The sequence below is a fragment of the Zootoca vivipara genome, chromosome 8 (genome assembly GCF_965207765.1).
Source record: "Zootoca vivipara chromosome 8, rZooViv2.hap1.1, whole genome shotgun sequence".
Lineage (NCBI taxonomy): Eukaryota > Metazoa > Chordata > Lepidosauria > Squamata > Lacertidae > Zootoca > Zootoca vivipara.
The window spans coordinates 86718816-86746359 of record NC_142591.1 but is presented as its reverse complement, the minus strand read 5'-3'; the positions used below and the strand labels follow the sequence as shown (position 1 = coordinate 86746359).

Here is a 27544-nt window from a genome sequence, read left to right as displayed (position 1 = left end):
GAGAGAGATCACTGAATTTATTGCTTTATCAAAGGCGGGGGGGGGGGAACACCAGGAATAAAAATATAAACAAGTCATTAGAAGAAGAAGAAAAACACTGTCAATTTTTTAAGACAAAGAGTATACAAAAGGTAATAGAAAAATCCACGAGGAGCAGCCTTTGCCAGCTGGTTGCCCCCTGGATTTCAGCCCAGCTGGGGGCTGATGGGGGCTGGAGTGCAAAGGCTGGCGAAGGCCACATGGTAAAGACAGAGAGAGACATCCTTGATCGGGTTGGGGGAGACACAAGGTTTGCGGCCTTTCGAAGGCAGCCAGGCATGATCCAAACAGGAGCGCTTTGCCCAAGTCGGCCCCCCTCCGCAGAGGCAGGCCTGTCTGCAGTTCCGCAGCTAGAGCAGCTCCAGCGGCAGAAGGCCAGGGCTGCGTCTAAGGCGGCTGCAGCCTGGCAGGAAATAAGCGGCTGCTTCCCCTGTCATTCATGTTGGAAGCAGCCGGGTACGCTTTGCGGTCACCATTGTCGGGGCTTTGAGGGCCAGTGAGAGGCCGGAGGGACCAGGACGCACACAGACACCCGCTCTGCCAGACCCACCCAGGGCTGGACTCGAACAAAGGGTGATGGGGAGAAGCCGCTTCCCTTATCTTCCTCGCATCTGCCAAGGCACAGGTGCCCCCTCAACTGCCCCAGTCTCAGGAATGGCCACACTCTCCAGCAGCTGAGCCCCCTGAGGGCCGCTTTGCCCAAGGAGAAACCCATTTTCCCAACTACGGCTTCCCAGAATGCACTTCTTCTCTGCAACAGATCGGCTCCGAGGAAGAGGAGAGGGGCATGGTGGGGGTGCCTGACAGAGCGGGAAAGGGGCGCCCCACACACAGGGAGGGACACATGGGGAGGGTCTGGAGGGAAGGGTTGGTGCGCCTCCACCCTCCTGCCCCCCTTCCCGCTGAGATGGCAAGTGGTGCAGCTCAAATACAATCCCCAGCTCCCTTGTAACACCCAACGCACCCGCTTCAGCTCGTTTCAGAGACACAGAAAACTCTGCAGAGAACATTCAGCATAATTGCGAGCAAACTGGATCCTGCAGAGGCGCACAGGTCCCCTCACTCCATGTGCCCCCCTTTCCCAGAAAACATGGCCTCCTCCAGGCAACTCTGAAGCAGCCACAACCTGCCGCCGCTTCCCTGTGCAAAGGCAGAGCAACCCGCTGGAGCAGCACCAGGACAGGGGCGTTGGCCTCCACTTGCGCCCTGGGTGCCAGCGCAATGGACGCAGGTGCAGCAGAATCTCCTTGTCCGTCGTCCCCAAGATCTGCCAGGAGAGCAGCACAGGGACTCTCCCTTCGGAGCTGACAAGAGCACTCAGGCTGCCCGACAGCTGCCTCCTTCCAACACAGAGAAGCCATTCCCTTGGGACTGCGCATCCTGGCATGCATTGCAGCGTTCCAGAGACCAACGCGCAGGCAACTGTAGTTTGGCAGGTGACATTTCTGCACGGGTGACCACGGGGAGCTCGGGTTTTCCGTCGCGCTAGGGTGCTGCCTCTCCCGCAGACGAGCCCTTGGGGAGCAGCTGGCTTAAGGCTGCTGCATCCGAGCTCCAGAGGCGCCAGGCACCCACCAGGCGCAGCCAGGAGGAGCGCAAGGCCTGGTTCAAAGAGTGCCGAGGAGGAGGAGGAGGAGGAAGAAAAGAGCCTCCCTCCGAGCTCACATCAGCCGACAGCAGCGCTTCTTCTCCACCGGAGTCTCTTCCACCGGGGCGGTCAGTTTGAGGAGCGGGGGGTCACCGCTGGCTGCCGTGAAATACACAGAGTTGTGCTCAGAGTCCAGGACCGGGGCCTCGCCGGGGCCCAGCGAAAAGTCCTCCGCGTGGGGCCTCTGCAGCTTGGCGGCGGCCCGCTGGCGCTTCAGGTCGGCCAGGGTGTGCCGCGCCTTCTCCTTGCTGAGCCCGGCCGCCAACTCGTCCTGCGTGGCCGTCTGGTAGGAGACGCTGCGGTCGAGGCGCTTGGAGTAGAGGTGCTTGGGGTGGGCCGAGCCGTTGCTCTCAGACACCTGCTCCCCCGGCTCCACAACTGCTGGCTCAGCATCCTGCCAGGACAGAGAGAGGAAGGATGAAGCCGGACGCAGAAGCCAGGGCACCTCCTCCCCACCACCACCAAAAATGTTAAGTGACTTTTCCCAAGAGGCCAGAATCCTTCCTGCTGGGGCAGCTAGACAGCAGAAGCCTAAAGGAAGCGTCAACGGTATTTATGGGTGTGACGGCAGAAGCAAGGGTTTTCTACGCTCGGAAATGGAAGGAGGAGAGGACACCCTCAAGGGAAGAATGGCTGGTGCAAATCTAGGAACACGCAGAGATGGCAAAATTGACGGCCCCGGTGAAAGATACAAATTTAGAATCTTTTAAAGAAAACACTTTCTAGCCTATATAAAAAGTTATTCCCCATATCCCCAAACCCCACTTCAAACCCCACTGGGGTTTTTAGTCTAAGAAAATAGCAGAACATATTAAGAAATATGTTGGGATGAAATTAGATAAGACAGAACAAAATTGTGTGTAATTTGGGTTATAAACATCGACATCAGGCGAGCGGGAAGTCACTAGTTTCGTTGTGTTGCTTTGACGGAACATAATTGTTGAGGAACAAATGTAACTTTCTATATGCAAAAAAGAATAAAATAATATTATTTTTAAAAGAACTGGACTGATGGATCAGGCCAATGGGGGCCCATTTAGTCCAGCATCCTCTTCTCTCTGTGGCCAACCAGATGCCCCAATGGGAAACCAGCAAGCAGGATTCGAGTTCAAGAGCAGCCCTCTCCCCTCCTGTGATTTCCAGCAACTGGGATTCGGGAGCCTTGCTGCCTCCGACTGTGAAGACAGAGCAGAGCCATCAACAACCCTCTCCTCCTCCATGAATTTGTCTCATCCTCTTTTAAAGCCATCCAGGTTGGTGGCCACCCCTGCCTCCTGTGGGAGGGAGTTCCACAGTTTAATTCTGTGCTGCGTGAAGGACTTTCTTTTCTCTGTCCTGAATCTCCCAGCATCCAGCATCATTGGATGTCCGTGAGTTTTGGGGTTACGAGAGGGCGAGAAAAAGCTTCCCTCTCCACTTTCTCTGTGCCATGCATAATTCCCAAGTGCCGCAACCTTTCTTCACAGGGGAGTGCCAAACCAGGCTCAGGGCAGTGAGCGCCTGTGTGGTGTGGTGGTTAGAGTGCAAGACTACGACCTGCGAGACCTGGGTTCGAATCCTCACTTAGCCACAAAGCTCACATGGTGACCCTGGGCCAGCCTCTCAAGCCTAGCCTACACCGCAGGGTTGTTGTGAGGATAAAATAGGGAGGAGGAGAATCAGACACACCACTGCAAGCTCCTTGGAAGAAAAAGGTGGGGTTAGAAATGTAATTAAAAAATAAGGCCTCCAATTAAACTGAAACAAAAGCCGGAGCCGATTCGAAGGCAGAGCTGCTTCGTTTTTTGAGGCTGTTTTGATTGTGGGGGGTTGTTGGAAGAGACAAAGAAATGGGGTGTGTCATTACAAGGGGTCCCAGCAGAGCAGCATGGCTGTTGAGAGCAAATACGGACCGGCTAGCCAAAAGGGCAGGGGCTAAGCTCCCCGCCCCCGGTCAGGGTAAGCCCTCCCCCTCACCAAGACATGTGGCTGGAGCTCAGCATCCGTCTGCCTGTCCTCGTCCTCCCCTTCACTCTCCCGCTGCTCGGCCTGCTGCTGCCAGACGATGGCCTCCTTCTCGTGCTCCTTGCGGTAGAGGTTGCTGCGCTCTGTCACGCTCACTCGCCTCACCACTTTCCTGGAGAGGAAGAGGGAAAGAGGGGCGGGGAGGGAGTGAGAACCGCTTCTGCACAAGCCCCTCAAAGCAAAGAATCATAGAATCATAGAGTTGGAAGAGACCACGAGGGCCATCCAGTCCAACCCCCTGCCAAGCAGGAAACGCCATCAAAGCATTCCTGACATATGCCTGTCAAGCCTCTGCTTAAAAGACCTCCAAAGAAGGAGACTCCACCACACTCCTTGGCAGCAAAGTCCACTGTCGAACAGCTCTTACTGTCAGGAAGTTCTTCCTAATGTTTAGGTGGAATCTTCTTTCTTGAAGTTTGAATCCATTGCTCCGTGTCCGCTTCTCTGGAGCAGCAGAAAACAACCTTTCTCCCTCCTCTATATGACATCCTTTAATTAATGTATTTGAACATGGCTATCATATCCCCCCTTAACCTTCTCTTCTCCAAGCTAAACATACCCAGCTCCCTAAGAGAGCCTCCAGAGAGGTTTTGCTCCACCTCCCCACTCCTAAATTCATAGAAGGGACGCTGGGGGTCTGGTGCAGGAATCACAGCTGAAGAACCCCTGGCCAATGGCCCTCCACCCTCTGCTTAAAGGGGAGTCCACACCTTCCACGGTCAAACAGCTCTCACAGCCAGAAAGTTCCTCCTAAACTTGGAATCTCCTCTCTTCTCATTTGAGCCCCCTGTTTTGGATCCTCCATCTTCAGCTACCCGAAGACAGCTATCCTATCTCTCCTCTTCCTCCTGCCCTGCCCTTCTGGGCCTGGCAGGCTACTCTGGCCCCACACATTGAGCCCCCTCCGCACGCCCTACCCTCGGCTTCCGGCGCTGGAGGTGCGTCGCTGCAGCAGGGACTTGTGCTTCTCGTGGGACTTCATGATGGCGTCGTGCTTGTGCTTCAGCTCCGTGAGCTTGGCCCGCACTTCCTCGTCGGCACAAACGTCTGGCAGGAAGAGGAAAGGCGAGAGTCAGGAACCGGGGTGGGGGGGGCACTCTTGACCAGACCCTTCTTCCCTCCATCACCTTTGCCTAACCTGGAGCCTCCGCCCAGCAGCAAGGACACAGCACGGCAAGCCCAGTTCAGCAGCGCCCGCCCTCCCTTCCGAGATCTAGACAGACACTGTCACACGCATTCACATTTTCCTCTAGTCAGAAGGACTAGAGACTTTAAATAAAATTAAAAAATAGAGCAGAGACCTTAAGTGCCAAATTCTGCTTATGAGCACGATTGAAGAAGGGCTGGTTGAAATTGTACAAGTTAAATCTAAGCAAGGGAGAGAGTCTGAAAGAAACTCCAGCGGGTGCAGAATGCCACCGCGAGGCTCCTTATGGGGTCCCGGCCGCGGGATCACATTCATCCAGTGCTTTACCAGCTGCACTGGCGCCCGGTGGAGTACAGGATCAGGTTTAAGGTGCTGGTTTTGACCTTTAAAGCCCTATGTGGCTTAGGACCCTCGTACCTACGGGACCGCCTCTCCTGGTATGCCCCTCAGAGGACATTAAGGTCCACAAATAATAACATACTGGAGATCCCGAGTCACAAGGTGGTTAGGCTGGCCTCGACCAGGACCAGGGTCTTCTCAGTACTGGCCCCGACCTAGTGGAACGCTCAGGAGACCAGGGCCCTGCGGGATTTGTCATATTTTCGTAGGGCCTGCAAGACAGAGCTGTTCTGCCTGGCCTTTGGGCTGGACTTAGTCTGACCCGGGTTTTTCCTCCCTAATGGTTTGGATTCATGGACTACTTAAAATGAGGCTGCATTTAAAATGTTAATATTGTATTTTAATCTGTATTTTAATTAATTGCTTTTTTATGTTTTATTGTAATTTTATCGGTGTTAGCCGCCCTGAGTCTGGTTTTGACTGGGGAGGGCGGGGTATAAATAAAATAAAAAAAATATTTATTATTATTATTTCTCTGCTGGGTTTCCGCTTGGGGTGCAGAAAGAGCTTTTAAGCCCTTTGCCCTGTTTGGGGTGGAAGGAGCAAGGCCCACTCAGTTCCCGCGATATCTCGTGCGAGCATTCCTGGCCTTCCAGTGCCATTGCCCTGAGTGGGCCTTGCCCATAGAGAGAGGCAGAGAGCTTAAAAGCTCTTTTCGCAGCTGCGTAACCCAAGTGGACCCACACAAAAGGAGCTTTTAAGCTCTCCCTTACTTGCCAGGAAGGCCCACTCAGCACATCAGCTCTGAGAGTGCTTGGTATGCGTTCTCTCTCTCTCTCTCTCTCTCTCTCTCTCACACACACACACACACACACACACACACACACACACACAAACTGCCTCATCCAGTAGCTGCAAGGCAATTCAAGGGTTTGGGCATGCACAATATCTGAGTATACAGAGAACCCTTGGAACTTAAACCCTGTGTACTATGTGATTAGGAAACTGCCTTGCTCTGAGTCAGACCATGGGTCCATCTAGCTCAATAATGCCTACACGGACTGGCAGCAGCTGCTCCAGGGTTTCAGGCAGGCATCTCTCTCAGTCCTACTTGGAGATGCCCTTGGGGGCTGAACATGGCACCTCCTGCATGTAGACACCCAAGGCAGAGGGCTCTGCTGCTGAGCTACAGCCCTGCCCCCAAATGGCACACTGAGAGAAGGCATAAGGTACAATGAGATTCTGGGAAATGAGATTTCCCAGAGTGCAACCACCACTGCCCAGCCCCAAGTAAGCAGGAGAAGACCCTGCCCTGGGAAGGGGTGGAGTAGCAAAAAGAAGCACAGTACTTGTTCTCTTGGCCTTGAAAGCTATTCGCCATTCGTACCGCAGCCGTCAGCGTCAGCAGCCCCTGAAATAAAACTGGCCTGGACCCAGGAAGCCAAAGCAGCTGCCCCAGTTCTGATGCTACTCACCAAGCGGGGTCTCATCCAACACCGACTTGCTGTTGAGATCTGCTCCATGAGCCACCAACAGCTCCACCAGGTGAATCTGCCGGCAGGAGAGAAGAGGTTTTAGCAAAGGAAGGAGGCCGTGTGTCAGGGTGAGACAGTCGCCAGGCTGCAGGGATCAGCTCCAAGGCCCCCCTCGTTCTGTCTCCCCGGTCGTGGCCAGCCAGGGGCTCCCAGGAAGTTCACCAGCAAGGCAGGAAGGTGAGGGTAATCGGTACCTCTGGCTGTCAGAGGAATGCCGCCTCACCTATGAACATAAGGAGAGCCTGCTGGATCAGGCCAACGGCCCATCTAGTCCAGCATCCTGTTCTCACAGCAGCCAAGCAGATACTCCATTGGGAAGCCCACAAGCAGGATCTGAGCACAAGGGCAACTCTCCCCTCCTGGGGTTTCCAGGAATGGGATTCAGAAGCATCAGGGCTAGGAGCCACGGACAGTCCTCTCTTCCTCCTCCATGAATTGGCCTCATCCTCTTTTGGGGCCATCCCTGCCTCATGTGGGAGGGAGTTCCAGAGTTTAACTGGGTGCTGCATGAAGAATGACTTTCTTTTATCTTCCAACATTTCAGCTACATTCAGACTCCCTCTCTGAAGCCTTGGGAGCGCAGGGCCAGTCAGTGAAAGCAATACTGAGTTAGACGGGTCAACAGGCTAAGGCAGCTTCCTGTGTTCTTACTTTAGAAATGCATTCAGAGTCTGCCCGGGGGGGGGGGGGGGAGGCTGCTTCCCGCTCCCTTCCAGAAGAGCAGAGCTGCTATTCCATGGCTGAGATTAGTCTCAGGGCCCTTAAGAGTCTTCCCTAACATTCTCCCAAATGTCAACCTTCTCCTGTTTCCTGGCACTGGGAAAGAGTCAACTTATCTGCAAAACCTTCCTCACCCCTGGGAAAAACTTTTCCTGCGGTCTGTTCAGCTCCGCCCATCCTCTCTCTGCAGAGCACTGGCCTTGCGGACCCCGGACCTGCCCATGGCTTCCCCAGGGTTGGGGGTGCTCTAGCAAACAGCGCCAGAATTCCTCCTGCAGAGCTCCCATACCCATGGCAGCCAACACCCAAAACGGCTGGCTAATTGCTTGCATTGCCGCCAGCTGCCTTTGGAAATCCCTGGCTTATCGAACTGAGCAGGGGATCACCAGGACCATCTGGTCTCTAGACGGACTCAGATGAATGGGATTACGACAGTCAGCGATCTGCCAGGAAAAGGCTGCAAAGAGCGGCCTTGGCCACCGGGGGGCAGCACCCTGCCCCGGAGGAGCGTCTGCCACAGTCAGCTGCTCCCCATGCCAAGGCTGCTTCTGCAAGGCCACCAGCCTCCCCTTCCCCCTTCCCGAGTCCTGTGGCACTCTCACCTGGCCCCAGCAAGCGGCCGCGTGGAGGGGCTGCCAGCCGTCGTCGTCCTTGGCGCTCATGCTGGCTTTGTGCTCCAGCAGAAGCTCGGCTGCCTCCAGGTAGCCGTTGGCAGAGGCGATGTGCAGCTGCGGGGCAGAGAGGGCAGTGAGGAAAGGGCAAGGCAGGACCCTCAGAGGGAGGACGCGGAGGCGTGCGCAGAATCCCCGTCCCACCAATTCAGCCTGAGCTGCGGCTTCAGTTGAGGAAGACCTGGGTGAGGCCGCCTGTCCGCTGCCTTAAACCCACAAAGATGCTCAAATCCATTTCACGGTGGATTTGCAGGCGACACGTACCGTGTTTCTCCGAAAATAAGACACCGTCTTATATTTATTTTTGCTTTTAAAGAAAACCCACTATGGCTTACTGTCCATACCTGCCAAGTTGCTGTCAGAGAAATAAGGGGCCGGGCCGGAAATAGCAGACCGGAAGTAGCGCTGCCGCCATTTTGGAACTGGGCGGAGCATGCTCGGAAGTGACTTTTGATGCTGCTTTGCCCAGTTCCAAAATGGCCGCCGCGCCAGAAGTCGCACTGCAGCCATTTTGGAACTGGGCAGAGCAGCATCAAAAGTTGCTTCTGAGCATGCTCCGCCCAGTTCCAAAATGGCCGTCGCGCCAGAATAAACCGGGGGGGGGGGGGGACAAAAAAATCCGTTTTTTCACCTAGGAACAGCTGGAAAAACGGGGATTTCCCAGGGAAAACGGGAGACTTGGCAGCTATGCTTATTTTCAGGGGATGTCTTATATTTTCCCCTCCTCCTCCTGCCACAGCCCGCATTGCTACTGCGCCTACCACTATGTCTTAGTTTCGGGGTATGGCTTATATTCATTGAATGCTTAAAAATCCTGCTACGGCTTATTTTATGGCTACGTCTTATTTTTGGAGAAACAGGGTAGTAGCTGCTCTACACTGGTAAGAACTCAATCTTTTACACTTTGGAACTCCCTGCGTATTGACACCAGGCAGGGGCCTTCGCGATTCCCTTTCCGGCACCTGCTAAGAACATTCTTGTTCATACAAGTCTCAGATGCTCAGAAAGCTGGTGTGGGTTTTAATCTGCTCTTTGGTCTACTGCTGTTTTTAATTTTTGAGAGTTTTATGTTATTGTTGTTTATTTTTCTTATTGGTAATTTTGGTAATATTGTCTTATCTTTTTCACAAACCACTTTGAGGTGTTTTGTTTTTCAAAACCAATCAAGTTGTGTCTAAATTTTAGGAAATAAGCAAATAAGTGAAAGGCTTTCTTGGCTTCAGAAGGGCAGGCATGGAGCTGAACACCACCGGAGCCGTTTTCCTCTTCTTTGAAACAGCCGGTGCAGAGTCAACACCAAGACTAGAGAATAGATCAGGCAGACTCACTGGGCTGCATTATGCGGGCTGGGAGGGTGCCCTTCAGGTGGCCTTAAAACTTACATATTCTGCCATCCTTCCCTTGAAAGAAAGCTCAAAGAAATTGCCATGCCCAGGGTCTTTGTGGAGAAAAAGGAAATGCCAGCGCTTAGAGCTGACATCCCCAGACTACGGCCCACGGGCTGGATACGGCCCAAAGGCCTCTTTTATTCAGCCCGCGACAACCACTGCCACCACCCGTTCTTACTGGCACGACGCTGCTGCCCACTTCCGGGTTGGAGGAGCGCCGGAAATAGCTTGCGCGCATACATGTCATTTCTGGTGCACTTCCGGGTCGGAGGAGGCCAATGCACATGCACACAACCCGGAAGTGCGCCGGAAACAGCGTGTGCACACACGTATGGGCGCGCGCTCCCCTGCCCTCCAGCCCACTGTGCGATCGGCGCTGCGGGCACCGGCCCAAAGCCGAGGTAAGTTTGGGGACCCCTGACTTAGAGCAAGAGGGGGTGAGACGTCTCCGTTCCCACCACCCGCCTCAAAGCCAGGGCCTGCGCACGCATCTCACCAGGGTGGCGCTGTGGTCCAGTGGCGTATTCAGGTCCACCCCTTCCTTCACCAGCCGGCGGATGTCGTCCACCATGGCACGCTCCACAGCGGAACGGGCCTCCTCAATGGTGTCCTGAGTTATACCTAAGGATGGAGAGGAAGATGATGAATGGAAAGCAGCAACCCCCCGGGGGGGCTGGCAAGGGGACGCTGCACTGGGAGGAGGAAGCAGGGCAGTTCCTCTCCGGCAGGCACCGAGGACCTACCTAGAGACACGTCCTCCACCAGGGCTCCAGCTGCTCCTTAAGAACACCAGAAGCGCCTGCTGGATCAGGCCCATGGCCCATGTTCTTGCAAGAAACCAGCAAGCAGAAGCTGAGCACAAGATCCCTTTCTCCCCTACTGCAGTTTCCAGCAACTGGCATTGCTTCCTCCAGCTGTGGAGGCCGAGCAGAACCATAGAATTGTGGAGCTGGAAGGGACCCTGAGGATCATCTAGCCCAACCCCCCGCAATGCAGGAACTGCAACTAAAGCATCCATGACAGATGCCTTCCCCCTTCAACCTCTGCTGAGAAACCTCCAAGGAAGGAGAGAGCACCCGTCAGAAAGTTCTCCCTACTGCTTACAAATAGCCCGAGGGGAGAGGACCCACCTTGGTCGGCCATGGCTGTTTCAAGGTAGTCCAACGTGGCATCATCCTCGCAGAGGTCATACGGCATGTTCCCATCCGAGTTGACGGCCAGCAGATTGGCGCCTCTGGAGGAGGAGAGGAATAAGGGGTGGAGAAGCGGTTCAGGCAGGCAGGCAGGCAGGCAAGCAAGCAAGCGTCCCTCTGCCGTGCCCAGTGCCACTGCCGATGGCACGGTCCAACTCTTGGTTGTGTAACAGATACAAGGAGTTATTTCCGTTCTGGAGCAGCAGCAAACGCGCTAGGAAAACCTGCTTTGTGGGCCCTCTTCAGAGAGCGCTGCAGATTGGGTTTCTTCCTTGCCCTCGGCTGGGGAGAGTGGCTGAAACGGGATCCTGCTCCCCCACAGCACCCTGCCTCTCCCTTCTGCAAGGGCCCTGCAGCCTCAAGGAAGGGGGTGCTGAGCCCCCCTCAAGGCCACCCTGGAGTCAGAAGGGAGCAGCAAAGAAGAGGAGAGGTGCTTGAACCTGGAGGGGCAAGGCCAGCTGCAGGCAGCAGCAGCAGCATAATGTAAGAACTTTAAAATAAGAGAATGTGCTGGCTTGTTTTACATTCTTGTCACCACCAAAATTCATTCATTACCTACTTCCCCCCCCCAAAAAAAGTGAGGCAGCTCCCCCAGAAGCTGAAAGTGACCTGTGCTATTCAGTGCTAGAAATTTCCCAGGCATGTATTGCAACAGGCTCGGGTCCAATTGAGACCGCATGGAGATATCTAGATGCCAGGCTGGCGACCGGGGAAAGTAAAAAGTCACTCAGAGTAAGATCGGAAATATTTTCCTTGAAGCTTGAATGTCTTTTATTCTGTATTGTTTTATTTGATGCTTTAATGTGTCATAAACCGCTTTGAGGTTTTTTCTTTAAAATATAAAGCAGCAGCAATGGCCTGCTGGATCAGGCCGATGGCCCACCTAGGATGACCACATCCTGTTGCACTTTGGCATATCAGGGCATTGGCTTAGCTGCTGCCTTGAGTTCCCCTGGCTGCATCTTCCTTTGTTAACCTTCCTTTTTTCAAAGCACTTCGGCTGGTAGCCACAGAATCCTGCAGCCATGAGTTCCATAGGTTCATCGCATATTGTGCAAACGGAAGCTTCTTTTGATGTGTCATAAACCTGCACATCAATTCCAGCGAACAGCTCCAAGCTGTTGTTTTTGAGGAAGCAAAGCCATTTCCCCATTTCTACCTATCCTGTTTAAGTCTCTCTTCATCACAGCAGCGAGGGCTGGAGCATGTCTACGTGAGGCAACGGATACAGGGGCGCTCCCCAGGCAGGGAGACCCGCAACTCAAGGCACAGAAGCTGGGGAACCTTCTGCCACAAGGCGAAAGGGCCTTTTGCCCATGGGAAAAGACTGCTACAGATTTCTGCAGAAAGCGCTCTCATTAGCGGGGCGTAAGTCTTGCTCACAGGAGATCCCCCTGCAGGCAGCCAGCAACGCCAGTAACACACTTGCTCTGCCAACAATGCCTGTTAAATATTTACAGCCCTACAAGTGAGATCCAAAACATTTGCAGCGCAGCCCAAGAACCTGACCTCAATTCTGGGTGAGGTGAGGAGCCTGGTGATGATGCTGTGGGGAGGGGGGGCAGGCTGCCTCCCACAGTGAGTGCAGCGGGTCGCAAGGATGCCCGGATCCTGTTAACAGCTTAGAGATGGGAGGCATCCCGGGGGAGAAAGAAGAGAAAGAGACCCCTGCAACTTCCCACTTGCTTGCGAGCAGACCCTCCCCATAGCCCAAAGATGCTATGGGGTCTCCTCGCAAGCCAGAGGCACAGCAGGACTTTCTGGAGGCCGCTCAGTTGAGGCTAAAGCGATGGCTGCCATGTCCCCCCATGTGTCAGTTGTTAGGCGGGGAAGTTGAGCTGCCTCAGCAAAGCCCCACTGCGCCTCTGGCTCGCGAGGAGACCCTCCCCGAAGCCCTACACCAGGCAGGTTCCTACGCCTCCCCGCTCAGGTTTCAAAGCGTGGCCCCTTTGTCAGGGGCCCTGCAGAGATGCCCAAGCGGGGGCCCATCCCCTGGCCCGGGGGGGGGGGTCCTCCTTCGTGGCCCTTACTTGTCAATCAGCAGCTCCACCAGGTGCAGGTGCCCGCAGGTGGCGGCGGCATGCAGGGGGGTCCAGAGCTCACTGTCGCAGGCGTTGACGTCGGCCCCGGCTTCCAGCAGCAGCTGCACAATGTCCCTGTAGTCGTCAATGCAGCACTGGGGGGGAAGGGGAGAAGGGGAGAAGAGGCATTAGGCCAAGGCAGAGCAGAGGGGCTCTCGCTGGGGAGCTTCGCTTGCCCTCAAAACACACCCCACTCCCCTCCAGGAGCAGCAATTCAGGAAGTCTGGCTTCTGCCCAACGGAGAGCGCCCCCTTCCTTCAGCCCTCCTTCTTGGCCCTTCCCACCCCACAGGGCATCACTTTCACACAACAGGGACAGATCTAGGATCCCCCTCACGGGCTCCCCCATGGGATGCAGCACACACAGCCTGAGCTGAGGGAGCTGGAGGTCTTTAAGCAGAGGGGTGGGTGGCCATCTGTCAGGGGTGCTTTAGTTGAGTTTCCTGCATTGCAGGGGGCTGGACTGGATGACCACCAGGGTCCCTTCCAATTCTACGATTCTGAGCACAAGAGCTTTTGACCAGGGCTGCCTCTCAGCCAGGATAAAACCCGCTAAGCCTCATGACGAATTCACCTGGTCTGTCAAGCCACAACTCAATTAGCATCCTGCAGGGACACACACAGAGAGAGCCTGCCTGGAGCTGCAGGATTTGGTTCTCTGATCAGGGCAAGGATCAGAGAAGATGCTGCGGTGGAAGCTCAAGGACCCGGTGTGTGAAAGACTCCATACCAGAACAGCGCCTTAAAGGAAACTGAGTTTGCAACTGTATGCATTATGCAAAAAAGCCAAGAGGGAATACATCCACCTCCCGTCTGCCAGGCAGACCCTCCTCTGACCACTGGCGCTCCTGCTCACAAGCGCCACCTCCAGGCATTGCCCACACACTTCAGGGAGGCCCAAATTTGCATCCTTTGGGTCTGAAAACTTGCTCTCTTTTCCTTCTTTGAGCAGGAAGCGGGAACTAACGCAGTTCCAATTTCTATGTTTATAAAATGCAACTGTTTAATTTCTTGGTGGTGGTGGTGGTGGGGTTATAATTCAAAGAGGGTGGGCAAAAAGAGAGGGTATAAATGAAAGCTTAGGAGATGGGAAGCTGTCTCGACGCCCCACAAGCAAGGACCGCCCCTCAGAGTAGATTGCTCCGTATCATTCATGGAGGACTTTGCTCTGTTCTTGGGTGGAGGAGGGAGCAGATTCCCACCTAGCACAAACTGAGAGATACAGGGGCTTCTGCTTCCTATTCGCCCCTGCCCCCGCAGCCAAGGGAGGATATAGGCAGGGACACGAACAGCACGAACAGCCGAAAGAATTCCTCCTAGGAAATCCATTATCCAAGAGGGGAGAAGGGATGGCAACCGCCTGTCGTCTGCACAGAAGGAATTCCCACCTTGCCCTGTCCGACTTCCCCCCCCCCCCGCCTTCATTTTGCAAGCGAGGGCTGGGATTAAAGGCTCAGTGGGGCACATTTTTCAACAAGAGTTCACAGCATGCGAAGGATCAGCAGAAGGAAATTACTTTGGCCATTTGGCACTGGAGGCTGCTGCTGTGTTGGCCAAACGGGCGGGGGGGGGGCAGCAAGCGGTGGGATGAGCAGAGCAGAGAGGCCATGATCCTATGATCATGCCAGGCCCTTTATACCCTGTGGCTGGCTGGCACCGATGACGAGAGGCAGGTGGAGAACCTGGAAAGCAGGCCCTGGGCTCACCTGGTGCAAGGCAGTGAGGCCATCTTCGTTGTACAAATTGGGGCTGAGGCCACTCTGGAGGAACTGGCGAACTGCAAGAAACAAAAGACCCTTTTTAGACAAACAGGAGGGGAGAGCCCAGACTGGGTCAGGGAGTCAAAGGGAACAAGAGGGTGCAAGGATAGGAAGAGAAACAAGGTCTCCCCCCTGTATAAGCCACACAGGTTCTGGGAGCCCAATCGTTTTGAGAATGTACTGATCGTTTTGCACAAATTGTGGCTGCAAGTCAGGATGAGATGGACTGCCCTCTCTTGAGTAGCACAAAACTGGCTTCCACTGCTGGGAAGGGATCAGGGTGGATAAAAATCAATGGTTTTTTTTATTTTATAAAATCAGGTTTTTAAAATTTACATCAGATTTTTTTTAATTTAAATTGAATTTTCAAAATAAAATGCTTTTGGTGGAAAAATCTTTCTAAAGATAGTTTTCAATTTAAGTTACATTATAGTCCAAAGGCTATTCATCAGGAAATAGGGATTTGTTTTAAGTTTTTCATGTGTGCTAAAACTCAGACCCCCCTGCTGTGCCTGCCCACCTGCCGCGCAGCGCCTGTGGCAGCCGCGCTGCGCCCGCCCGCCCGCCCACCACGCTGTGAAACGGGGCAGGGGGGGCCCCGGAGGGATCCGTCGCTCCACGGCGCCAGGGGCGCTTAAGATGGCCCTGGGCGGAACCATCATTTTCAAGGAAACCCTCATCACCTGCTTGTCAAATCCGGAACTGTGCTTGATAACGCTAACATTATTTACTTGGAGTTTTGGTATTTTAACCCCTGTGCAACTGTACTCATTCCATGTGCATATTTTATAGTTTTCCTTCTCCTCTTTAAAATTTCACCCACTTACGTAGCTGTTCTCTCTGTTCTATGTGCACTCTAAGACGAAATAAAAATTATATTTGCCACAAAAAGAGGCAGGCAGGCAAGCCTCCCAGCAAGACCCTCTCCCAGTTTCTCTCCATAGTTTTATCACCCACGTACCCCAGCTCCCAGCATCTGGAATCTGGCGGTTCTCTCCCTGCGCAGTGTGGCACATGGAGGCAGTGATCCGGAGGGTGCCATCGAGTGAGCTTTCAGCCGAACAAATTACAAGCCACACACTGGGCAATCTATTGGTTGCAGTTTTGATCAAGGGCTGCTAAGTCCTTTAAGGCTCTTCCCTGGGAGGAATCGCATTCCCACATGACGTAACCAAGAGAGAGCAGTAGTGACCAGAAACACCTCTGGCACCGAAGCGCATCGACAGTCCCAGGAGCAGCCGAGGTGAAGCAGGCAGGCTACTCAAGTCAGCCAGGTTGGACAAGTAGGTTAACACCTTGGCCTGGCCTGGCCTGGCCCAGGTTTGTAACCCAGGCCCCCTTGACACCGCAAGTGGTCAACTGTTTATAGTTGGCTCCAAGAGAGCAGCCACATCCTTTGCCCTGGCTGAAACTGGAGCCTCCAGCTGGGGTGGAGCCTGGGCAAGGACAGGCGTTTAGCCCGGGTCTCAGCAACACAACAGGCTTAAGATGCATATCACTAAGGAACTTAATACGGTAAGCCCTCACCTTGACCAAAACAAAACCAGCCCCTTTGCCAGGAGTGAGGGAGTGGACAGCCCGGGGGGGGGGGGAATGAACCATGCTCCTCCTTCTCCAGCACAGGCTGACACGGGGCAGGGTTACATCCTGGCAGCAGCAATGCACGGCAGCAGCCCAGCCACCCCTTGGCTCCCTAGAGAGCCACCCGGGTGAGGCTGGGCATGTCCTCTGCCTGCCCACAGCAGGCTGGGAAAGTGTAGGATCTGAGGAGAGGAGCAGGTGAAGCATTTCCAAATAAATTAGCATATGGTAATCAAGACCTTTCTGTCTCCTTTTTTGAATAACACGATCTCTCCCTGTCGTATAAAAAAGAGCATGCAGTATGAAAGCTTTCCATGGAGAGATCGAAGGAGTTGATGTAGGGTGCCCACATCTTTCCATACTTTCAGAGCTGCCTTTGAAAAGGGATTCAAAAATATTATTGTTATTTATTAAAAGGGGTAGACTCGGTATGCTATATAATACCATAGAATCGTAGAATTGTAGAGTTGGAAGAGGCGCCAAGGATCATCTGGTCCAAACCCCCCCCCCCAAAAAAAAAACAATGCAGAGATAGATATATATTTTATCAAACTCCAAATTTGCCACCATGTTTTATCATTTGTGTTACGTATTATTCTAATTACATTTTGTATATGGCTAGTGTCACGACAGCTTTGCAAATGAGATAAAGCCATACAAACACACAAACCCTGGATAGATCACAGCTAATTGTAATCTTTTCACTGGTATACAAAGTTTATGATAGTCATAGAATCATAGAATCATAGAGTTGGAAGAGACTACAAGGGCCATCCAGTCCAACCCCCTGCCAAGCAGGAAACACCATCAAAGCATTCTTGACATATGCCTGTCAAGCCTCTGCTTAAAGACCTCCAAAGAAGGAGACTCCACCACACTCCTTGGCAGCAAATTCCACTGTCGAACAGCTCTTACTGTCAGGAAGTTATTCCTAATGTTTAGGTGGAATCCTCTTTCTTGTAGTTTGAATCCATTGCTCCGTGTCCGCTTCTCTGGAGCAGCAGAAAACAACCTTTCTCCCTCCTCCATATGACATCCTTTCATATATTTGAACATGGCTATCATATCACCCCTTAACCTTCTCTTCTCCAGGCTAAACATACCCAGCTCCCTAAGCCATTCCTCATAAGGCATCGTTTCCAGGCCTTTGACCATTTTGGTTGCCCTTTCACAAGTTCTAGTGTTATGGGGGGGGGGGGTTTCCTCAAGCAAGTGTCTGGAACAAGGCAGGCTACTGAGAGCCTTTGGGGGCCTCTGACCTCCCCCAGCCCCAACGGAGGTCTTACTTGCCACAGGCAGGCAGGCAGGCAGGCTGCAGCGTTCCTCCGGAGAGCCTGCCCCACTGTGACCCCAGGCAGGACCTTGCTCACGTCAGGAGGGTCACAGCATGGCCAGGAAGGAGCGGTGTGGCTGCCTCGTGACTCCCCCACCGGGGCTTTGATTGCTATTGAAAGAGGAACGATTTTGTCTGTGTTGCCCTGCAGGATGGAACAATAATCTGCGCTGTGTGACCTCAACATTGCAACTGTTGGCTGGTCGCTTAAATTAAACAGTCAGATGCAATTAAAAAAATCTAAAGACCTAAAACCCAAGAGGGTGGGTGTGGGTGTGGGTGTGGGTGTGGGTGTGTGTTTTAGCAAAAAGAAGAAGAATCTCTCGCGCTAACCACCGCAAACCCTGGAGTACGTGAGCTGCAAATGCTTTTGGGAGAGGCAGGTCAAGAGCCGAAGGGCGCAGACACAATTCTTTGTGGTCTCCCTAAGAAATCTCACTTAACTCCAGAGTCACCAAAGCAGGATCCGCCATGTGACTCTGGGCAAACGGGGTGTGTGGTTTCATACCCAGCAAATGCCGCAACACACACACACCCTTCTGCTTTCCCAGATCACAGATCACAGCCAATAAATGGATTAGGGCAACAGGGACAGGAACACCGGCATCCCTCTTTGGGCCAGGGGAGACCCAAAGGAGTTATCTAATCTTGCAGGAGCCCCAAGTATGACACAGGGGTTAGAGCGCTGGACTAGGACAGACTTGCTGAAATCCCCACTTGGCATGAAGCTCACTGTGTGGCACTGGGGACCACGCACAGCCTCTCTCAGCCTAACCTACCTCACAGGGTTGGTGTGGGGATAAAATGAGAACTACATAGGGCCCTTAAGCTCCTTGGAAGAAAGGTTGTTGTTTAGTCGTTTAGTCGTGTCTGACTCTTCGTGACCCCATGGACCATAGCACGCCAGGCACTCCTGTCTTGCACTGCCTCCCGCAGTTTGGTCAAACTCATGTTCGTAGCTTCGAGAACACTGTCCAACCATCTTGTCCTCTGACATCCCCTTCTCCTAGTGCCCTCAATCTTTCCCAACATCAGGGTCTTTTCCAAGGATTCTTCTCTTCTCATGAGGTAGCCAAAGTATTGGAGCCTCAGCTTCACGATCTGTCCTTCCAGGGAGCACTCAGGGCTGATTTCCTTCAGAATGGATAGGTTTAATCTTCTTGCAGTCTATGGGACTCTCAAGAGTCTCCTCCAGCACCATAATTCAAAAGCATCAATTCTTCGGCGATCAGCCTTCTTTATGGTCCAGCTCTCACTTCCATACATCACTACTGGGAAAACCATAGCTTTAACTATGCGGACCTTTGTCGGCAAGGTGATGTCTCTACTTTTTAAGATGCTGTCTAGGTTTGTCATTGCTTTTCTCCCAAGAAGCAGGCGTCTTTTAATTTCGTGACTGCTGTCACCATCTGCAGTGATCAAGGAGCCCAAGAAGAAAGGTAGGGTGCAAATATAATAAAAAACTCATAAACCTCAGAGCTCAAGATGTTCAACGCAAGAAGCTTCCTTCTTGCCAGCCTGGGAGTGCAACCCAAAGCATATTGTGACAGAAGCAAGCAAGCACATCATTGGATACTAATTCTTTTTTTTTAACTAGTCCCTTGATTTTATCTCTGCTGTGACTTGTCTCCTCCCAGTATTTTTAAGTTTATAGTAGTAGTAGTAGTAATAGTTTCAATCTATATCCTGTTTTCCATATGATAGCCACCTTCCGATATCTGAAGGGCTGTCACATGGGAAATGGAGCAAGCTTGGATTCAAACCAATCCATTCAAGTTACAGGAAAGGAGATTCCGACTCAACGACAGGACTAATTTTCTGATGGCAAGAGCTGTCCGCCAGTGGGACGGACTCCTTCAGGAGTCTACCTGTCTGAAGCTACAGCCAAACCAGTGCTCCCCGCCACCACCTCAGCACCTCACTCCTGGAGCTGGCTCTGGAAGTGTCCCTCTCAACAAGGTCACCCAGGAGTCCCAAGCACTGCAACGGAACCAAGGCTAGCGATGTCCGAGGGTCAGCAACGGCAACCATGTCTGTTCTCCAAACCCCGGATGCATTATTTAAAGGCCACTGTCCCTTCCAATATCCAGCAGCAATTAGTTCCACATTTCCTGTGCACCTCGGAGGCTCAAGAGCCAAGGCCTGACAAACCCAAGTGAGCCAGAGATCCAGGAAATCAAGGCCAGCGAGAAGGAAGCTAGTCTTGGGTGGCAGGCGGCTTCCTCAAGGCAAAAAGGTCCCCAGAGAGAGGGCTGAAGCCAAACCACAAGCCTTTGTGCACACCTAGGAGCTGGATGCGGTCCAAGGGTGAGGGGGTGTGTTTTCCAGCCCCAGCCCCTTATGAAAACACCTGCTGTCTTCCAGCCAGGAACCTCTCCCTGCCGACAGAAACTCGCCAGAAACCCTGAGGCAGAGGGGAAACACCTATGGAGGCAGCAGGAACTGCCCCTGTTTATGCACCAAGGGGATGCAGTCAATACTGAGTCAGCCTCCTACCCAGGAGGGTGATCAGTGGTAGAAAGGGTGGAGTGGCTCAAACACAGAGTGGCAAGAGGGGCATTGAAGCAGCAATGAGAGCACGAGATGGCGCAAGGGAGGGGTTATATGGACTCAGCAGCCACGCAGCATGAAAACCCCACCAGTCCAATTCCTCTTTATCAATTGCATCTCAAGGGCACCAAAGGAAAGCTCGGCTTGCTGTCTCGGGTGCCTTCAGAGTGTGTCCTGGGCCTCCTTCCAGAATCATCCCACTTCCCTTAGGTATGACTAAGAACAGCAGAGCTGGGAGGGTCCCAAGGGCCATCTAGTCCAAACCCCTGCAATGTAGGAATCTCAGCTAAATCACACATGCCCAGACTACATAAGGGCCACTGCAGAGAAGCAGGTCAGTTGGGGTGGGTGTCACCCCTTCGGGGTCACCGTGAGGCTAAAGGCACACACCCACCCCTTTAAAAGGTAAAAGTAAAGGGACCCCTGACCATTAGGTCCAGTCGTGACCGACTCTGGGGTTGCACGCTCATCTCGCATTATTGGCCGAGGGAGCCGGCATATAGCTTCCAGGTCTTGTGGCCAGCATGACAAAGCCGCTTCTGGCAAACCAGAGCAGCACATGGAAACGCTGTTTACCTTCCCGCTGTAGCGGTTCCTATTTATCTACTTGCATTTTTGACGTGCTTTCGAACTGCTAGGTTGGCAGGAGCTGGGACCAAGCAACGGGAGCTCACCCCGTCACAGGGATTCGAACCGCCGACCTTCTGATCAGCAAGCTCTAGGCTCAGTGGTTTAACCACAGTGCCACCTGTGTCCCCGTGAGGCTAAAGGCACACACACACCCCTTTATGTTCATATAATTGGATTATTATCCAGTAGGAGAAAGTGAGTGGTCCATTATTGGATGATAACTGGCACTGAATTTTTTCTCACTACTCAGAGAGGGAATCTGGTCTGTAAGGTTCCTCTGTGTTGCAACGTCACTTAATACCAGTCTATGAGACTGTACTGGTACAGAGTCAGGCCCTACCTGGGCAGGTGACAAGGAAGGGATGCTTAAGATGCATCCTGAGTTGGCTTCTTGCTTCAGAGACAGAAGTGGGGAAATGAGTTGGCTGTAAACAATGCTTAATGCTGCCAGGGATTCTTCACGGACGAGACGTTCCCTTTGCGGCAAGTGGTTGGGCTGGGGATTAACTGCGTTCTGGGGGTGGCTGATGGGAATGGCTGAGAGAGACTGGTATGTGGGGGCCCGGGGAGGGGGGGGGCGGCAGGCAAGGGAAACTCTTTGTGAAACAAGAGTGTGGAGAGAGGTGGAGGGTGCAGCCTCTAAATCCAGCAGTTTTGCTCAGCCGCTAATGAGTTTTGTAACATGTGATTTCCTTTCAGGCATTTAAGAGGGTGTTTTGTTTTGTTCCTAATCAGGCCGCTTTTCAACATGGACTTTAGTTGCATTTTCGCATTCGACTTTCACTTGCAATGCTTCATCTCAATATCTTGTAATGCTGTAGTTGTGATGTTTTAAGGCATCCTTTATCTGTTTAAAGATATTGTTTCGCTAAATAATTTTTAACGCTGTGGATTTGCGACTCAACGTTGTGAGAGTTTGCAGCAGTGAGGGTATGAAGGATCCCATTGTTCTTGCTGGCCAAGCAGGACTAGATCTGTTTCGGGTGAACACATGAGGACAGGCTTCTTCATGGGAAGAGAACATTTCAGAAAGGCAACCAATTGCCTAGCGTGGTGGGCTCTCCCTGGCTGAGGGTCGTCAAGCAGAGGCAGGACAAGCCATCTCTTGGGAATGATGATGCTCTAGATTTCATGCTACCCTAAGGGTGGGGAGGGGGATGCGCTAGATGGTCCATAAGGTCTGCCCCAACTCTACGATGGCACAACTGAACTGCCCGCTCTTTCCCCCACCCTATATCTGGCACTACTAGACAGCCAGGAAGCCCACACTCTGAAGACATAACAAGAGACATCACTCATAGCAAATGTATTCCACATGGACTACTATGGTTCCTGAAGATGCAGCTTCACTGACTGCAGTTTAGATCGAATGCAGCTGTCTTTCCTACTGTAAGACAGGGTCGTGGTTTGACTTTCTGCCTCTTGCGTTTTGAAAGTCACGCATTATCATAGAATCATAGAGCTGGAAGAGACCACAAGGGCCATCCAGTCCAACCCCCTGCCAAGCAGGAAACACCATCAAAGCATTCTTGACATATGCTTGTCAAGCCTCTGCTTAAAGACCTCCAAAGAAGGAGACTCCACCACACTTCTTGGCAGCAAATTCCACTGTCGAACAGCTCTTACTGTCAGGAAGTTCTTCCTAATGTTTAGGTGGAATTTTCTTTCTTGTAGCTTGCATCCATTGCTCCGTGTCCGCTTCTCTGGAGAAGCAGAAAACAACCTTTCTCCCTCCTCTGTATGACATCCTTTAATATATTTGAACATGGTTATCATATCACCCCTTAACCTTCTCTTCTCCAGGCTAAACATACCCAGCTCCCTAAGCCATTCCTCATAAGGCATTGTTTCCAAGCCTTTGACCATTTTGGTTGCCCTCTTCTGGACACGTTCCAGCTTGTCAGTATCCTTCTTGAACTGTGGTGCCCAGAACTGGACACAGTACTCCAGGTGAGGTCTGACCAGAGCAGAATACAGTGGTACTATTACTTCCCTTGATCTAGATGCTATACTCCTATTGGTGTAGCCCAGAATTGCATTGGCTTTTTTAGCTGCTGCATCACACTGTTGACTCATGTCAAGTTTGTGGTCTACCAAGACTCCTAGATCCTTTTCACATGTACTGCTCTCAAGCCAGGTGTCTCCCATCCTGTATTTGTGCCTTTCATTTTTTTTTGCCCAAGTGTAGTACTGTACTTTACATTTCTCCTTGTTAAAATTCATCTTGTTTGCTTTGGCCCAGTTCTCTAATCTGTTAAGGTCATTTTGAAGTGCGAATCATCGGTTGCAATTTCTCCTGCATGTCCTGTTCTTGCTATGATGATTTAGTTACGGAACTCCCATACCGCCTGTGTTCCCATACTGCCAATATTCCCACCTGTGGGGGCATTTTCCTTCCCTGGCACAGGGGTTCTCCCCTCAAGCCTGCTCCATTAAGGCTCTGCAGCCTCCCTCTCTGGAGTTATGCCAGGCGAATGCTTTGTGTGTTCCTAACTGGAGCCCTCAACGCTCAGCCATCAGCAGGCAGGCAAAGCATCAAGTGGGCTTCAGCCTTTAGGAGCCTCTGCCCCTCACTGTGGGGCCCCTGGGGCCACCCCACTGTTGCTTCAGGACCGCAAGGGAGCATGACTTCCTCCTCGGCTGCACAGAAGGTCAAGCACACAGCTCCCTTGCAGGAGTTATTACAGCTAAGGCAGAACAGCTTGTTCCTGCCATGGCTCCATGTGTCCACTGTCAACAGACACAGCTCACCCACGTGACACGTTCCCCGCGCCCAACCACCCCCGCACCTAATCGCCTGTTTTGTACACACTTTTTTAAAAAAAGCTACCCATCAGCAACCTTCCAGTGCCCCCAGTTTTCATCACACACTCTGTGTGCTTTCCTCACTTAGTAGGTGCCACTCATGTCTGCGAGAGACAATCATTCCTGTTTTAAAACAGCGGACCTGGTTGCCAGTTCGTTTCCGGGGTCCAATTCAATGTGCTGACTCAATGTGCTGACTCAGGGCCCAAACACCTGAAAAGCCAGCTCCATCTCTGGTGCTGAGAGCAGCAGAGGGGACCCAGTTAGCAGCAAGATGGACCAATGGCACCTGGCTGCAGAAGGTGCACCAGAGGAAGACCAACTCTCCTTCTTCCATGGTGACACCTAGCCCAATCTACCCATGGTTTTCAGGAAACACCATCAAAGCATTCTTGACATATGCCTGTCAAGCCTCTGCTTAAAGACCTCCAAAGAAGGAGACTCCACCACACTCCTTGGTAGCAAATCCCACTGCCGAACAGCTCTTACTGTCAGGAAGTTCTTCCTAATGTTTAGGTGAAATCTTCTTTCTTGTAGTTTGAATCCATTGCTCCGTGTCCGCTTCTCTGGAGCAACGGAAAACAACCTTTCTCCCTCTTCTATATGGCATCCTTTTATATATTTGAACATGGCTATCATATCACCCCTTAACCTTCTCTTCTCCAGGCTAAACATACCCAGCTCCCTAAGCCGTTCCTCATAAGGCATCGTTTCCAGGCCTTTTACCATTTTGGTCGCCCTCTTCTGGACACGTTCCAGCTTGTCAGTATCCTTCTTGAACTGTGGTGCCCAGAACTGGACACAGTACTCCAGGTGAGGTCTGACCAGAGCAGAATACAGTGGTACTGTTACTTCCCTAATCTAGATGCTATACTCCTATTGATGCAGCCCAGAATTGCATTGGCTTTTTTAGCTGCTGCATCACACTGCTGACTCATGTCAAGTTTGTGGTCTACCAAAACTCCTAGAGCCTTTTCACATGTACTGCTCTCAAGCCAGGTGTCACCCATCCTGTATTTTTTCCCCCTTCTCTCTTCCAGCAAAGCTCAGGCTCCAGAGGCAGAACGACCCCGTGGTTGCGCAAGCGAGAGAAACTGCCTCTTGGAGAGATGCAGGTGACTCGTTCTGGGCTCCTCCTTACAAGGCCAGGCCAAAGGACAGAAATGCCCACGTTGTGCTTTAAAATGAGACATGCTTACCCACAAGCCGCAGCCAGTGGCGCCCTCCACATTCCACACATTCCCCAAGTCCTAAGCTCAGCCGCCTGACCACAGCAGGTCCCTGCTGGGGAGGGGCAATGCAACATAAGCTACAGAAGGTGCCTCTGACAGTGATGCCGACAGCCTGGATTAATGCTTCAGGAGCATTTCATTTGGGGGGGGGGGCACGAGTGCATGCCACTGTTGTCAGTTTCAGGGCATTAAAAAAGAAATGTTTAGGTTCTTAGGTGGGGATATCGTTGGCTCAGCGACTAAGAGACACAGAGCCCAGAGGCAAAAGGCACGGCCTGGACAGAGTGTGGGTGGTCTTGTCTGGGCCAGGGGCCAGGAGACTCCCTGATCAGCATTCTGCCGAGCGCTCCAAGTGCTAAGGGTCAGCCGGGTGAAAGGGTCAGGGCCAGCGGAGGGGTCATGGCTGCAGAGGCCAAAAGCTCTGTCCTCCAGGACTGTAACGCTGGCAGCCTTCCCCGAAGCCACACGTAATTATCGGCTCCATTCTTCCACCAGCAGCCAAAGTACACTCTGAGCAGATCCAGCTGTTTAAAATTATTTCTATTTTCGGCTCATCCGCCTTTTCATTCAAGGATCCCATTTTGTCATTGGCTAGCCTAAGACAGAAAGAGTCGGAGGCCAAGAGCGAATCGTTAAAACCCGGAAAGCTCCTCGGCCTGCCGCTCTGCCACAGTAGGAAGTCAAGGGGGAGCCACTAAACACAGAGAGGGAGAAGCCACGGCAGAGACAGACTCTGCCTCGGCACCACAGAGCAGAGTGCGATGGCAGCTGACCGCTGCATGCTGGGCTTGCATTTTCTTGCTCTTGCAGCCCTGAATTGCAGGGGGGGGGAGGGAGAGAGAGAGAGAGATCTGCAGATTAACTTTTACCAAAGTTGTGCTGTCGGCTGTGAGGTTGTGCCATTGCTAAGTGCGGTCCCTTGCACAGCCAACGCAAGTAAAAGTGAGTCTCTGCCCCCAAATGCTTACAGTATATATTTACGGCATGGCATAGGGGACTGACTACTAAGTGTCTGAAGCTTCCAAGGCTTAGAAGTCCTAAACTAGAACACTTTTTTTTTTAACTAACAGGAGATCCACGGAGCCCAGACGTTCTGTGACCTACTTGAGCTTTCCTGGAGAAAAAAGGCTTTCAATGGCTACTAGTCAGGATGGCTCCCCGTTTCCTCCAGGTCCAGAGGCAGCATGCCTCTGACTGCAAGAGTGCTGCCCAGCCTGGGGGCTTCCTGGAGGCATCTGGCTGGAAGCAGGATACTGGACTAGGAAGGCTTTTGGCCTGATCCAGCAGAGATGCTCACATATTTAAGCCTCGCGGAGCTCAGGGCTACCATGCGTGGTTCTCATCCTGCTGATTCATTCATTCATTAGGAGCTCAAACATTTGAAAAGTAAGTTTGTCGGTCTAAACAGAAGCTGCACCCCTGCCTGGAGCCGGCAAGCTCACCTGGGCACAGACTCCACCTAAACATTAGGAAGAACTTCCTGACAGTAAGAGCTGTTTGGCAGTGGAATTTGCTACCAAGGGGTGTGGTGGAGTCTCCTTCTTTGGAGGTCTTTAAGCGGAGGCTTGACAGCCATATGTCAGGAATGCTTTGATGGTGTTTCCTGCTTGGCAGGGGGTTGGACTGGATGGCCCTTGCGGTCTCTTCCAACTCTATGATTCTATGACTCTTCACGCAGAGATCAGAGGTTGGGGCAGCAAAAAAGAGCAAATGGATAGGCAGGACATTCAAAATGCCTCCAAGTCAGAGGAAACAGATCCTCTGCCACAGGTCCCCCCCCCCCGGCTTTCCAGTGTGAATATCTGTGACACTACCTCCACCTGCATGTCCCACTGCAATCGCAGAACCTTCTTTGGGCTGCCTGCCCATCTGTGTGTCTCAATGCAAAGGAACAGAGCACATCCTTTGCATGCAGAATGTCCTGGGTCAAATCCATGGCATTTCCTGAGATGAGCCTGCTGGATCAGGGCAGTGGCCCATCTAGTCCAGCCATCTGCTCTCAGTGGCCAACCAGACACCTGGTAACATCCCAAAATCTTGAAGAGCTGCTGCCTATCAACAATCCTGGGACTTGATGGAACAATGGTCAGACTCTGGATAAGACTCTTTCTTGCTAGGGTCTTTAACGGGCCTTTTATGTACATGTCGTTAACATTTGTACCAGCGGATCCCCTGGGCTGGGGAAGATGCACGAATAAAACGAAAAGCCTCTCGCTTGTGACTACAGAAGACTTTATTCCTTGTGGAAGCCTTTCAAATATGTGAAAACTGCAATTTTGTCTCTGCTTGACCCCTCTTCCTGCAACGCTCCACTTGTCACATTTCTCTAAAGTATAAACCTCCCTCAAATGTTACTGAGAGGGGAGGAGGGAGCCCCATGGACGGGCACAGCCAGGATACGGCCTACCCACCTCGTAGGCCACTGAATGGGAAGAAGGGGCATGGCAGAAGGAGGAAACTGGAAGTGCCAACTGGGAGGGGTCTGACTTCTAGTTTCTGCAACACACCAGCAAGTCTTATACAAGAAAGGCAGTGGAGTGGGGTATTTGGGGTGGGGGGCAGGTCATTCAGTGGATAAAGATGCCACTGAAGAACCCAGGAAGATTCCACTTCCTGGGAGGGCTGGGCAGCGTAGGAATCCACCACATTCCTGCTCCTCTCTTCAGCAGGTTGGTCAACTAACCATTATGCTTTTAAAAATGTCAAGCACCTCTGTTGCTCTCCACTAAAGCCCCTCCAGCGACACTTAAATCTTCCTTAAAATACGACGACAGAACTGTTTGGGGCAAATCATGGGCAGCCACAACTAGAGGCACCAGGCAACTCCATCCCCAGAAGCAGCCGATCCTAGGAAAGGCTTTCTGAACATCACAGAACGTACCCCGAGTG

General features: G+C 52.4%; 1 protein-coding gene across 2 annotated transcripts in view; it reads right to left on the bottom strand.

The window, feature by feature from the left end:
- The window catches only part of PPP1R16A (protein phosphatase 1 regulatory subunit 16A), a 43582-nt gene continuing 16038 nt past the window's right edge, over positions 1 to 27544 (bottom strand). For both annotated transcript variants that reach the window (XM_035124626.3, XM_035124625.3), the window contains exons 3-11: positions 14471 to 14541; positions 12715 to 12860; positions 10622 to 10725; positions 9988 to 10112; positions 8035 to 8160; positions 6653 to 6728; positions 4609 to 4738; positions 3644 to 3803; positions 1 to 2081 (exon numbers count right to left, since the gene is read on the bottom strand). In XM_035124626.3, coding sequence (XP_034980517.3) covers positions 1701 to 2081; positions 3644 to 3803; positions 4609 to 4738; positions 6653 to 6728; positions 8035 to 8160; positions 9988 to 10112; positions 10622 to 10725; positions 12715 to 12860; positions 14471 to 14541 — 1319 coding nt within the window. In that variant the 3' untranslated portion in view covers positions 1 to 1700. The remainder of the gene's footprint in view (positions 2082 to 3643; positions 3804 to 4608; positions 4739 to 6652; positions 6729 to 8034; positions 8161 to 9987; positions 10113 to 10621; positions 10726 to 12714; positions 12861 to 14470; positions 14542 to 27544) is intronic.